Consider the following 14236-nt stretch of genomic DNA (forward strand, 5'->3'; position numbering starts at 1 on the left):
TAACCCCCGAGGCCCCCGGAGCCCCACCCGAACATACCAACAAGTTTGAAATCATAAAACGGACTTGCTCGAGCCCTCGGAACGTGTAAAACAACATCAAAATTAAGAATCATATCTCAAACCAAATTGATTCAACTTAAAATTTTCAAAATTTTCAAACTTACTCCGAACGCGCCGAAACATACTTAAACTACTCGGAATGACACCAAATTTTGCGTGCAAGTATTAAATCACCATATGGAGCTAGTCTCAGGATCGGAATTCCAAACGGACCTCAATTAATCCAAAACCTACTCCAAACCAAATTTAAAGAACATTTAAACCTTCAAATAGTTGATTTTTCCTATTAAGTGCTGAAACGCTCCCAAGTTGTCGAAAACTCGATTCGAACATACGCCCAAGTCCAAAATCATCATACGAACCTATTGGAACCGTCAAATCCCGATTCCGGGGTCATTTTCTCAAAATGTTGACCGAAGTCAAACTTAGCATTTTAAGGCCAACTTAAGGAACCAAGTATTCCGATTTCAACCCGAACACTTTCAAATTCTGAACCAACCGTCCCCGCAAGTCATAAATTAGTAAAAGCACATACATGGAGTTTTATTTAGAGGAACGAGGTTCTAAAAGTCAAAATAACCGGTTGGGTCATTGTATTCTCCACCTCTTAAACAAACATTCGTTCTCGAACGGGTTTAGAATTTTACCTGGAGTGCTGAATAAGTGTGGATATCTGCTCCGCATGTCCTCCAAGGCCTCCCAAGTCGCTTCCTCGACTGGTTGGCCCATCCACTGTACTTTTACTGCAGTAATCTTCTTGGACCTCAACTGGCGAACCTGTTTATCAACAATGGCAACTGGCTTCTCTTCATAACCCAAACTCTTATCTAGCTGAGCCGTGCTGAAGTCTAATACATGAGATAGGTCGGCATGATACTTCTGAATAGTATTGTATTTTCTGTTTAAGGAACATCATTGGATATCCTATATAAGTATTAGATATGTTTCATTAAAGTCTTTCTACTTGATTTTACATTGAGTCTAAAACTTCTCATGTTCAAGAAATATATGCTTCACAGAGCCGATCTTTGTTGACATGTCTTTAACCTTTTCACATAAGTTATGGATTAAATGAGAACCATATTTCTTTTGTGGAATTTAAATGAAATTACTTTTTATTTTTTTTAATTTCTTCAAAATCTAAAGAACTTGATATTTTTGCGTGGGGAAGCTTTCTATTAATTGATATTTTCCATTTTAGTATATTTGCATACATGTACATAAATATTTTGTTGATTCCATCTCACCTAAATTTATAACAAGATCACTTTATAAGTTAACTTTTTTATGACAGCTGACGAGTGCCTAGCGTATATAAAATTCTAACTCGTACTTTATCAAATAATAGTATAGAAAGATGTCGAACCCACAGAGATTGGTTTATCTATTCTACAGGCGTTTCTTGTTTTAATTACTATTTGAGAAAATCATAAAGAGTTTAGTTGTGAATTAACTAACTAAAAATGCACGAATAGAGCAATAGAAAATATTTTATTTTTCACAAATATAATAAAAAGGTGTTGGGATCCTGACTTCACTTAATATTTCTATTATATAGTAGAATTATTATTCTTCTCTATTTCTCAAAAATGTATAAATGCTTCTCACGATTACAAATATATATTATTACTAAAGTTGAATAATTAATTACACTCCTCTCGGCTATACAAATTAATCTTCAAAATAGTAATATCAAAGAATAAGAAATATATGATTGAACTAAAACATGCTCTTGTTAGTAAGTCCCTTTCGGTTACCCTACTTGTTATAACTGATTATTACACTATTCGCCTCTCTCGATTACAAATAAGTGTAAAATTAGTTATAACATAAAAAAGATAGATGTTACTGAATAAATATTAACATTTATCAATACTACAATTAACTATATTATTTCTTCCGCCTCTCTCGATTACAGAATTAATAAACAATTAATATATAGTACAAGATAGATAGATGTTAATAAATCAAATAACGTCTAACTGTAAAAGCAGGTAAAAGTTAAATAAATTTTTTTAACTCAAGCATGTGAATTTGAGGAATAATATCTACTATTATATAGACATATTAAGATCTGCCTTTCTCCCAACACAAGAAAAGTTACTCCATACTGGAATTAGTACTAATAATGAAAATATTCTTGTCCATTAAATAAGAAAATAGAAAGAAATATTCAAGAAAAAAAATTCTCCCTATTTAATTAAAAGCAAGAACTAGAGTAATTTCCTACACTGGAATTTAATTAGAAACAACAATTAAACCACTATTATAATTTAAAAGAAAAGATAACTCGATACTAGTGAAAGAAATAAAGCAGAGAAGCTTTAAGAATTTGGATTCAGACTTCTAGCTCTATGCTTTCTCTCCACTCCGATACCCTCTTCTGATCGGGCAACATCTTCTTCTTCTTCTTATATAAGAAAATTTCATGATGACTTCTCGATTTGGTGCTAGATTTTCATGGCAAATCTAGATTTTGCATTTGCAGAGATGGGAATTCGACTTCTCGATTTGGTTCTAGATTTTCATGGCAAATCTAGATTTTGAATTTGCAGAGATGAGAATTATGTCATTCTAAATTTAGATTTCGTCGATTTCATCATAGCAAATTGAGACTTGGTGCATTATCACTGTAATAATGAATCATAGCTCAATCTTACACTTCTTTGTTGTATTTTTCTTGAATATTTATTTTTCTTTTTTCATGCTGCGCACAACAATTCTTCTATAATTATTCCTGCAAAATAAAGTTAAGAATATGAAGGAAACATGATAATGAGAGAAATTATGTAGGTAACATCTAGTAAAATGCACTTATCAATTGCGCGAAGCGCGAGCAAATTAACTAGTTCTTATTTCAAATGAAGCATCACTTAAAGTATCCTCTATGGGTTTTCAAGCAAACATGAAGTGCTTTATATTTCATTAACGTTGTTTTGAACTGATACATGTGAAATACTCATATCTAAGAATATGATCTTAAAAAAAAACAGAATATAGAGGTACAAAAAAGTGTAGAGAGGCGGCAGATTAAGATACGTTCCATATTAAATTAAAAGTCTTAAAAAACACTTTTAATACTTGTATCTAAGAGTTACCCAACTATTTTGGCACTCAATTAAGGGATCAGAGAATAAGGAAAGAGGAGAGTAGAGAAAAGAGGAAAATTGTGTAACTAAAACTTTCAGTCATTTCAATTGTAAGAAGCAATAGTCGAGTGGGGAAGATGTGGCTTTTCAGACTTTTTTAGAACTTTTTCCGTTATAGTAGTAATAATAATTAGTAAAGTAAAGTCTATTGGATTTAAAGCCTCTTCAGCTTTAAAGCCCATACCCATAAAGCTTTAAAAAAAAAGCAGCAGCCAGTTAAAAGGAAAATGAGGCGGAAAAAAAGTAGTAAAAGTAGAAAGAGAAGAAAGCACACATGCAGACGCAGGGGCATGTGGAAAGCAACGAGCAAAGTTGCAAATGAATGGGGCAAAATGATCCATAAACCCGACCCGCATAACATAATACCCAGTAAAGTTCGCCAACTCCCTTGTGTATATGTTGCCATCCATGCACTACTCCATTTGCTTTCCAATTCCTCTCCTCAATTTGAAAGCAAAGGTTTCTATATGGAGTTGATGAAGCGCGTCTGCTCTGACTCTCCATATGTATGTTTCCTTTTTTCTTTTTCCTCGTCCATAACACAAGTTTCTTCTGATTTCACTATAATTTACTTTTTTGATCATTTCTCCTTGCCAAGCATCTTTCTTTCTTCTATCTTTTATTTATAGTCCAGTTTATGCATTAGAAAACTGCTCTTTTCTTGAAATTTTATGACAGATTTTGTTTTCAAGAACTCAAGATTCTAAGTAGAGTAGATAGATATTCACCCACTTTGCTTCCAACTCGTGAGATACCTCCTCGATTATTTTGGACTCTGATTACTATAGCCTTAAAGACAGAGACAGGGGCATGCTTGACTCTTTAGGAAGTATAAAACTTTTGAAAGAATGAAGTGCGGGTACAATAGTAAACGTGAGGAATGAAGAAATCATTGATATTCCAATTTAGATTGCTTGATTGTTAGCTGCTCATCCTTAGAGTTTAGATTTCATTTTTCCATTCTTAGAGTTCAGTACTTTTGGTAAAACTTGACTGCATTATCAAAATTCCCTTAGGAATCTGATCATCCGTTCAGCTGTGAAACCCCTTCCCCCACTCATGTTTTTCTTTATCACTTTCTTGTTTTTTCCCCTCTTTTTTTTATTAAGTTTGTCCTTTTGTGTTTGATGAGTGCGAAAAATCGTAGTATGGAGCTTTCTTGATTGATGATGGGGTACACCATGCTTTATATCTTGCTACCATTAAACCTTATGTTTTTGTTGTTGTTGTGATTCTAATGGACAAACTCTGTTTTTATTTCTGGGTGGTCAGGTATGGGATAGCAACGGAGTTTCACAGTGTTTCAGCAACTTATATCCTTAAATTTATTTTTGTTCTTTTATGCTAAGAAAGTTATACAAATTGCAATTATTGTTTATTACCTTAACCATATTCACAGTTTTAGGTTTTGGAGCTAATATCGTGACTATTGTCCTTGTTGTTGCTATTGGAGCAGGTAAAAGGAGTGTCAAAGATGGAAAAAGGGTATGTTGCGTCTTCATTGCAAGGAGTTGTTTCCTTTTACCAATCTGCTTAAATTGGTTATTAAATTTTTACTACACATTTCCTTTTTTCTCAAAAAGAAGAAAGGCATTGCCTCTGTATAGTTTCTGATTTGGAATTTAAACCATGTATTAATGCTTAAAAGTGAGGAATGGATTATCCTTTTGTGTAAAAGTAAGACTCCTACCATTGATTATATAATAAGTGCAACCATTCCATTTAGGAAAGTAGATTTCATTTGGCATGATCTGCATTTTGGGAAGCATGCACTTAATTTAAAATGCATCTTATCAACCATACGTAGTTGCTTTTACCTATTAGATAATGTTCATTGTTGCTTCCCCTGATGATAATTAACAGGAAATAATGAATTTATCAGGCATTGGTGCGTTGTGCAAGAAAAAGTTTAACAATGTTTTTTGCCCAATCATTGTTGTCATGTGGCTTGGTAATTGTAGTTCTCAACAAGTTTCTAATGGGGGAAATCACATAGGATTTTGGCACATAAGAAGGATATATAGAGATGAAAACATGGCTCCGGAAGTGTTCATGTCTTTTATCTCTTCATGTTATTTATCTTCTGTGATTTTAAGACTGAGGGTTTCGTGCTACCTTTTTGTTTTAGACAATTGTACTTTGGATGCTCTTTCTTGGTGTTTGTGGAGTTTGATATACTTAAAGAAGACAAAATAGCATGTCCTTATTTATTATGATTACTCTTTTCTGTCGTAGATATGAAATGCCTTGTTTCATGTTTCTCATTCCTCTACCTAACTAACTTCTCTTTCTAACTCGTAATCATGCAAATTATTTCCATGGAGGCTTCACTTACATAGTTGGATTAATGTTTTCCTTCATGAGGTGCTTCATGGACTAATAGTTACAGGAATTAAATAGGTACCCCGACTAGTAAAGGTTTCCTTGCATCTTCTACCTGCATTGGGTGCAAGCATGGGACTCTTTGACATGATTGTGATAATCAAGAAAATGCTTGACAGTTTTCCTGAACCATATCATGAATGGCTCTTCAGATTCTCACAATTCTCAGTATGGGTGAGCTTTGCACTTTTGTACCAAATTATGTATTTGTTAGCAGCGGCTTCCATTTTTAATCAGGCATTATACCTTTACAGGCCACTATTCTGCTGGTCCTTAAGTGTGGGCACTGCTATGTCATTTGCTGCAACCCTATCATATGCGTTTGGTGGATGTTGAAATTTCTTCTTTTGGTACCCCATTTACAAAGGGATTTTTCTTCACTTCAGGTATGCCTTTTAATTTACTGGAATTTAAGATGGTGAATATGTTGGATCTATGAAATTTACTTTCTCCGAGGAATACTTGTTTCTGTTGTTAAATGCATCTCAATTCATTTTTAAAATTGCTCCTACAAGTAAACAATCTGGATCTTGTTGCACCTCAGAATTAGGTGATATTCTTTTATTCTTGAGGAATGCATTGAGATACTGTTTATTACTTTATTTCAGTTCATGTATTTGTTGAGATACTGTTGTTGTTGTGGGCATCTGCTCAAAATGTTGACTCTAATGCCAAAGCAGATTATTAGATTCTCTGCAGTAAAGGTGAAACGAAAAGCGGAAAGTGTTAGCTTTTGAAGCTTTTTGGTTTTCATGGATATACACCCTAAGGTCTATGAACCATCATCTTATGTGAGAGAAAGTATCTGTTGAGTAGGCTTTATTGCTCTTGAACAATTGTTCATGATCAACTCTTGATGCTTGTTCCGATGCACACATTTATCACCTAGATTCTGCTGACCACCGAATATTGAAAGAGTCTACTATAATTTTGCCGTTTCAGGTTCTACTATGTCTTAAAGAAAGCTGCAGTGCTTTATTAGATGTGATTTTTGCAGTTTTGATTAATATTATCAGAACTACAGCACGGCCTCAGAGTAGAAGGTAACTTCCTCTTTTTGTTTTTGGCATTATGTAATTGTATTGATACAAAGATCCAGCTGTCTTGAGTCTTCCTAGTGCAGTTGAGTTAATCGCATTGAACATCTATAGAAAGATTAGAGGTTACTTGACAGATGAAAAGTCAAACAAAAAAGAATATCATCCCGGTAGGGATAGGGCTGTTTATTTTGGAATGGCTTCCTGTTATTTATAATGCATAATGGAATCATAAAACACAGTATTTATCCTCTATCACCTTGCTTAAGTTCATTTTGTTTGTGTCAAGATTCTGGTTATTCAACCAGCAATTAATATGTTAAACATTAGAATGTTGATAGTCATATAATCACTTGAATGACTGTTGCTTTGGCTCTCTGAACTTTCTAAATTTTAATATATTAAAAGGGCAGCCCGGTGCACTAAGCTCCCGCTATGCGCGGGGTCCAGGGAAGGGCCGGACCACAAGGGTCTATTGTACGCAACCTTACCCTGCATTTCTGCAAGAGGCTGTTTCCACGGCTCGAACCCGTGACCTCCCGGTCCATGAGATCATGGACCAGTTAATATATACACAATAAATATCCTGCAATAACGTTTTTCCTTTCTATTTACCTACATTGTGTTGGATTTTCCATGCAGATGCATAGAAGTTTTTGCCTATTTATCTACCAGGATTTATAATTATATCTAGTTATTTTTTATTATATAGGCTCCATGTGAAAATATGAGCTGGCAATAATTTGTAAGAGTTTGAAACTTCAATTATGTTGATTGAACACTGATTGCATAACTAAAAGTTCATCTATAATTCATTAATCGCATGAAATAAACAGTTCCACGGAGGAATTGCTTCTGCCAAGTAAAATGGACACTGGTCAAGGTAGCTCCGGAGGAGTGGTATGTATATCTTCTCCATTCATCATATGAGATATCTCATGTTATTTATTGAATTCCATCATGGGATTGTTGTAACGTGAAAACAACTGAGACCTGTTTCACCACTTTGGTGATGTCAGAAAGCACTAGTTCTTCTTATAACTACAGTACTTTCTTTATGTGCTGAACCTGTCTACTTTTTTACTTTGCATGCAAACTTTGGTTGCCTATAACATTTTTACTTTCTGTTCTTGTTTCCCCTGTTTATCCTAATCTTGAGACAATGGGTTTCATTGGGATATTAGTCAAAGGGAATTATATGCAACTGCTGGGATCTGATAGGATTCAAATCTATCAAACCTGTAATGGAATGCGGAGTCAAAAGGCAGCTTGACTTTGAAGATTTGCTTGAGCTACCCATTGATATGGATCCTTCATCCTGCCACACTTTGCTGTTAAATTGCTGGAAAGCTCAAGAAAGAAATGAATATTCCCGTCCTTCATTAATCAAAGCAATTTGTCATGCATATGGATGGCCATATTTCCGTCTTGGTCTTCTGAAGGTAATATGTTTTGTGACTGCTTTACGTTAGTCTTGGAAAAATAGAGAAGAACCAATGTGTCCATGTCAGCAAGCTGATGCTTCTTTGATAATCACAGTGATGAGAGTTGTGACTATAATATTGGATTCATATACATTGATTTGATGTTGCAATATCTCAACTTAATGCTTCCCCGTGTCTGTTTCTGTTCTCTGTTATCAACTTTCTTAGTTTTCTCTTTCTTTTTCCTTTTTAGTTATGACCAGATAAATCCCAAATTATGCATTTATTACACCAGAAACTTGATTTATAGAGAGATATAGTAGAGACTATTATTCTTAATTATGTTTTCTGCAGGGGTAGACGGTAGTGAAAATTTCAGCTATATTACTCTTTGACCACATTTCGTGCTAAGCACGATGGCCAAGAATTTTAAAAGGTGCAATGATTTTGTATAATGCAAGCTGGTAACTGTCGAAAGTTCTGTCTGATTTTAGGTGACTAACTTTTCATATTGCATACCGTGGGAAGGCACGGGAGAAAATATGTTATTGATATTAGATAAACAATACAATCCAAGAGGTCCTTATTTATAGCTATACTATACAAGGACATACTACTCCTTTACCAATGTGGGACAATACTATACTATATACATGCTGTAAACTAACACTCCCCCTCAAGCCGGTGCATACAAATCATATGTACCGAGCTTGTTACATATATAACCAATACGAGGACCAGTGAGAGACTTGATGAAAATATCTGCAAGTTGATCATTCGACCTCACAAACTTTGTAGCAATCTCTCCTGAAAGTATCTTTTCTCTGACGAAGTGACAATCAATCTCAATGTGTTTAGTTCTCTCATGGAACACCGGATTTGATGCAATATGAAGGGCAGCTTGATTATCGCACACAAGTTCCATCCGACTGATTTCACCAAATTTCAACTCCTTGAGCAATTGTTTGGTCCAGACTAGCTCACATGTTGCCATAGCCATTGCTCGATATTCTGCTTCTGTACTAGACCGAGCAACTACATTATGTTTCTTGCTCTTCCAGGACACCAAATTTCCTCCTACTAAAACACAATATCCAGACGTAGAACGTCTATCAGAAGGTGATCCTGCCCAATCAGCATCTGAGTATCCAATGATCTGCTCATGGCCTCGATCCTCAAAGAGTAACCCTTTGCCTGGAGCCGATTTTATATATCGAATAATGCGGACAACTGCATCCCAATGAATGTCACTGGGAGAATTCATAAACTGACTTACAACACTCACAGGATAAGAAATGTCGGGTCTAGTCACTGTGAGATAATTTAATTTTCCAACCAACCGCCTATAGCTTGCAGGATCGCTAAGCGGTTCCCCCTGTCCTGGCATAAGTTTAGAATTCGGATCCATCGGAGTGTCAATAGGTCTGCAACCTATCATCCCCGTTTCCTCAAGAATGTCTAAAGCATATTTTCTTTGAGAAATAACAATACCTGAGCTAGATTGAGCAACCTCAATACCTAGAAAGTACTTCAATCTGCCTAGATCCGTAGTTTGGAAGTGCTGGAAGAGATGCTGCTTCAGATTGGTAATACCATCCTGATCATTGCCAGTAATAACAATATCATCAACATAGACTACCAGATAAATATAGAGACTTGAAGTAGAGTGCCGATAAAACACAGAGTGATCAGCTTCACTACGAGTCATGCCAAACTCCTGGATAACCGTGCTGAACTTACCAAACCAGGCTCGATGAGACTGCTTTAGACCATAAAGTGACCGACGCAAGCGACATACAAGGCCACGAGACTCCCCTGAGCAACAAAACCAGGTGGTTGCTCCATATAAACCTCATCCTCAAGATCACCATGAAGAAAGACATTTTTAATGTCCAGCTGATAGAGAGGCCAATGACGAACCGCAACCATGGATAGAAAAAGGCGGACTGAAGCCACTTTAGCCACGTGAGAGAAGGTATTACTGTAATCGAGCCCAAATATCTGAGTATATTATTTGGCAACAAGATAGGCCTTAAGTCGATCAATCTGTCCATCGGGACCAACTTTGACTGCATAAACCCAACGACAACCAACAATAGATTTATCTGAGGGAAGAGGAACAAGCTCCCAAGTACCACTTGTATGTAAAGCAGATATCTCGTCACTCATAGCCTGTCGCCATCCTGGATGAGACAACGCTTCACCTGTAGACTTAGGGATGGAAACCGAGGACAAAGAAGATATAAAAGTATAATGGGGAGATGACAGACGATGATAGCTCAAACCGACATAATGAGGATTAGGGTTAAGTGTGGTCCGTATACCTTTCTGAAGTGCAATCGGTCTACTAGGAGCAGGGTTCGCAGCAGGAGCAGGGTCAGGTGCAGGACGAGGACCAGTTGGGCCTGATAGAGGACGCAAACGACGATGATAAGTCAAGAGCAGTGTTCCTGTGGCTGGGGAACTAGGGGGAACAACACTAAACTCCTCAACGGTTGGTATGGATGAAACCTCTGTGGTCGAAGGTGGAGGAGGAGTTATAGTAAACTCCTCAAAGGTCGGTATAGGTAAGACCTCAGATATATCATGGTGGTCAGCAGAAGTAAAGAAAGGTTTAGACTCAAAAAATGTGACGTCAGCTGACATAAGGTACCTACGAAGATCTGGAGAATAACAACGATATCCCTTCTGAACACGAGAATAACCAAGGAAGACACACTTGAGAGCACGAGGAGCTAACTTATCTTCCCAGGGGCTAAGTTATGAACAAAACACGTGCTCCCAAAAACACGAGGTGGAAGAGAGTATAAGGGTGACTGGGGAAACAATATTGAATGCGGAATCTGATTCTTGATGGGAGATGAAGGCATCCGATTAATCAAATAACAAGCTGTGAGAACTGCATTGCCCCAAAAACGCAACGGAACACGAGATTCAATTAGAAGTGTGCGAGCAGTCTCAATAAGGTGCCTATTCTTTCTCTCAGCAACCCCGTTTTGTTGAGGGGTATAAGGACAAGATGTCTGATGAATAATTCCTTGAGAAGTCATAAACTGCTGAAATTGAGAAGATAAATATTCTAAGGCATTATCACTGCGAAAAATGCGAATAGAAACACCAAATTGGTATTTGATTTCAGCACAGAAACTCTGGAATATAGAAAATAACTCAGAACAATCTTTCATTAAGAAAAGCCAAGTACATCTTGAATAATCATCAATGAAACTAACAAAATAACGAAATCCCAAGGATGAACTGACTCTACTAGGACCCCATATATCAGAATGAAGTAAGGAGAAGACAGACTCTGCATGACTCTCAACACTACGCGAAAAGGAGGCTCGGGTATGTTTCCCAAGTTGACACGACTCACAATCTAATGTAGACAAACTAGATAAACTAGGCACCATCTTCTGAAGTTTGAATAAACTCGGATGTCCTAAACGTCTGTGGATTAGATCTGGAGGATCTGTAACTAGACATGTTGTGGAAGGACTGAGTGAGTTAAGGTAGTAAAGGCCTTTTGATTCACGTCCTGTACCAATTGTCTGTCCCGTACTGCGGTCCTGCATAATAAAAGAATCGTCAATAAAATATATAACACAATGGAGGGCACGAGTCAAACGACTAATAGATGCAAGACTAAAAGGACAGCCAGAGACATAAAGAATGGAATCTAGGGTGATAGAAGACAAGAGATTAGCTTGTCCAACTCCTTTTGCCTTTGTTTGACATCCATTGGCTAAAGTAACAGTGGGAAGAGACTGTGAATATACAATATTTGACAAAAGTGATATATTACCAGAGATGTGATCAGAAGCGCCTGAGTCCATAACCCATGGGCCAAGAGTGCTAGACTGGGAAACACAAACAAAAGAATTACCAGTGACAGAAGTATCAGTCTGAGCAACTGAGGCTACTTGTGGAGATGTCTGCTTACTTGCTCGATACTGAATGAGCTCATTATATTCTTCTTTAGATAAAGAAAATCTCTGGTTACCCGGAGTCTCGGTCTGAGCAATGTAAGCATTTTTGGGTGGACGACCATGTAAGGAATAGCACATTTCACGAGTGTGTCCAAGTTTGTGACAATAAGAACACTTGGGTCTAGATCTTCCAAAACGACCTCCTCCTCGTCTATGCTCCATAGTTTGAGATGCCCGAACATCCATTGTCTGGGATGCAAGAACAGAGGAATCAAGTATCTGTGATGAGATCACTGGTGGACTTGGTGCTGCAGCATGGCGGAGTAATCGAGAGAATAATTCATCAACTGTCGGGACAGTCGGACTAGCCAAAATCTGGTCGCGTACTAAATCAAGATCATTAGGAAGTCCAGCGAGGGTAAGAACGAGAAACATCTTCTGTCGTTACTCTTGTTGTTTTTCCACACTAGCAGAAACTGGCATTAACTTCTCAAATTCCTCCATGACTGCTTGTACTTGACCCAAGTAAGTAGACATATCCAATTCCTGCTTCTTTAAGTTTGTCATCCGCGATATCACATCATAGAAGCGAGATATGTCATTAGTGTATAAGGTGCGTGCCTTTGCCCAACCCAAATAACATGTCTGGAATGGACGAAACAAGGGCATCAACTTGGAATCAATAGATCGCCACAAGATGCTACATAACTGAGCATCGATTTTTGCCCAAAGTGCTATTGCCTTTTCATCTCCATCACTAGACTGTTTGATTTGATGATCTTGAACATCTTGATCTCTACACCACAACTCGACAGATGAAGCCCAAGCTAAGTAGTTTGAACCTCCCATTAAAGGTTCTGAAGTAATAATAGCACTAGAGCTTCCAGAACTCATGTTTCTAGACCCAAAAGCATCAAATCCCAAAGACATTGTTGCAAATTATTACCAAATAAGAGAAAGAATCAACTGTAATCCGTTGAAATAGAGTACGGAAACACAGAAACAGAATACTGAAATACTGTAGCTGCCGGAATCTACTGTAGCTGTGGGAATAGTACTGTAGCTGCCGGAAAAAACTCAAAGTTGTCGGAATGAAATGAAAACAGTAGGGGTAGGATCGTAATTACCAGGCGACCCAACTGTTCTGTAGGAAGATTTTCAAAAAATGGCCGGAAGTGGTCGTACGCGCCGGCGAGTGAGCTCACGCGCGTGAGCTTCTGGTGGCGCGTGAGGAGGCTGCTACCGGAGCTTTTTACTGGGGTTTGGTCGCCGGACAGTGACGACTCTTGTGTTAGTGTTGGATTTTGCACAACACTGACAAAAATGAAGCAGATAGAAAACAACTTTAAAAAAGTACTGTTCTCTTTCCCAGAATCGCTGGAATTTATGCACAGCGATAAGTCTCTTACAATTGCTCTGATACCATGTGAGAAGGCACTGGAGAAAATATGTTATTGATATTAGATGAACAATACAATCCAAGAGTTCCTTATTTATAGCTATACTATACAAGGACATACTACTCCTCTACCAATGTGGGACAATACTACACTATATACATGCTGTAAACTAACACATACCACAACTTTTTGGTGTTTTCTTTACGTGGCATTATATAGAAATTTTCTTTAAAATATAGGGACTACTTAGATCTCAAGACCAACATATGAATTTGATGACGCATTCTTTATTGATAAATAAAGTGCTGAATTTGTTTATACCTATCTTGTTAAATATTACTAATAGATTCAAAAGTTGTAAGTAACATTTCTCCATTTTGTAGGTGCTTAATGACTGTCTCGGTTTTGCGGGTCCATTGCTACTCAATAAGTTGATCCGCTTTCTTCAGCAAGGTTTTCACATACAATTATTTCATTTTTCCAGTATCCATTCTGAATCGAATGAATTTAATTCATACTTTCTCTGGAAAACTGATATTTCTATCTTGTTTTTGGAGCCTTTGATATTTGCAAGACAGTTGTTTTTCTTTGCTTTTCAGCTGGCATAAAAATTAATGCTCTCCTAGAGTTAATTATAACCTTCGTTTTAGACATGTGCACTCGGAAGCTTTCTGAATGATTCTCTTGTCAATCAACATTGTGCCTCCATAAAATTAATTCTAACCTGATATTAGTACGTGTGGTGGTAAAATTTTCAGAATCATCACTCTTGTTCACATTCAGTTGCTGCATGTACGCTTTTGGATTTTCATTGTGGATGTTCTCTCTCCATCAATCATTAGAGTGTAGATTTTTAGT

The 14236-nt window shown here is 37.0% G+C and overlaps 1 protein-coding gene across 4 annotated transcripts in view; it reads left to right on the forward strand.

The window, feature by feature from the left end:
• Positions 1 to 14236, forward strand: part of LOC104108391 (ABC transporter C family member 13) — a 103871-nt gene that overhangs the window by 72755 nt on the left and 16880 nt on the right. For 3 of the 4 annotated variants that reach the window (XR_011415007.1, XM_070197655.1, XM_070197654.1), the window contains exons 22-28: positions 4607 to 4694; positions 5610 to 5765; positions 5846 to 5977; positions 6534 to 6634; positions 7465 to 7528; positions 7813 to 8070; positions 13762 to 13831. Coding sequence is in view for 3 of the 4 variants with exons in the window: in XM_070197655.1 (XP_070053756.1) it covers positions 4607 to 4694; positions 5610 to 5765; positions 5846 to 5977; positions 6534 to 6634; positions 7465 to 7528; positions 7813 to 8070; positions 13762 to 13831 (869 nt within the window). In the remaining variant the exon portion in view is untranslated. Of the gene's footprint in view, positions 1 to 3421; positions 3716 to 4481; positions 4523 to 4606; positions 4695 to 5609; positions 5766 to 5845; positions 5978 to 6533; positions 6635 to 7464; positions 7529 to 7812; positions 8071 to 13761; positions 13832 to 14236 lie in introns of those variants that run through there. The other variant, XM_070197656.1, reaches the window with a different exon arrangement.

The sequence above is a fragment of the Nicotiana tomentosiformis genome, chromosome 3, assembly GCF_000390325.3.
Source record: "Nicotiana tomentosiformis chromosome 3, ASM39032v3, whole genome shotgun sequence".
In the NCBI taxonomy this organism is placed as follows: Eukaryota; Viridiplantae; Streptophyta; class Magnoliopsida; order Solanales; family Solanaceae; genus Nicotiana; species Nicotiana tomentosiformis.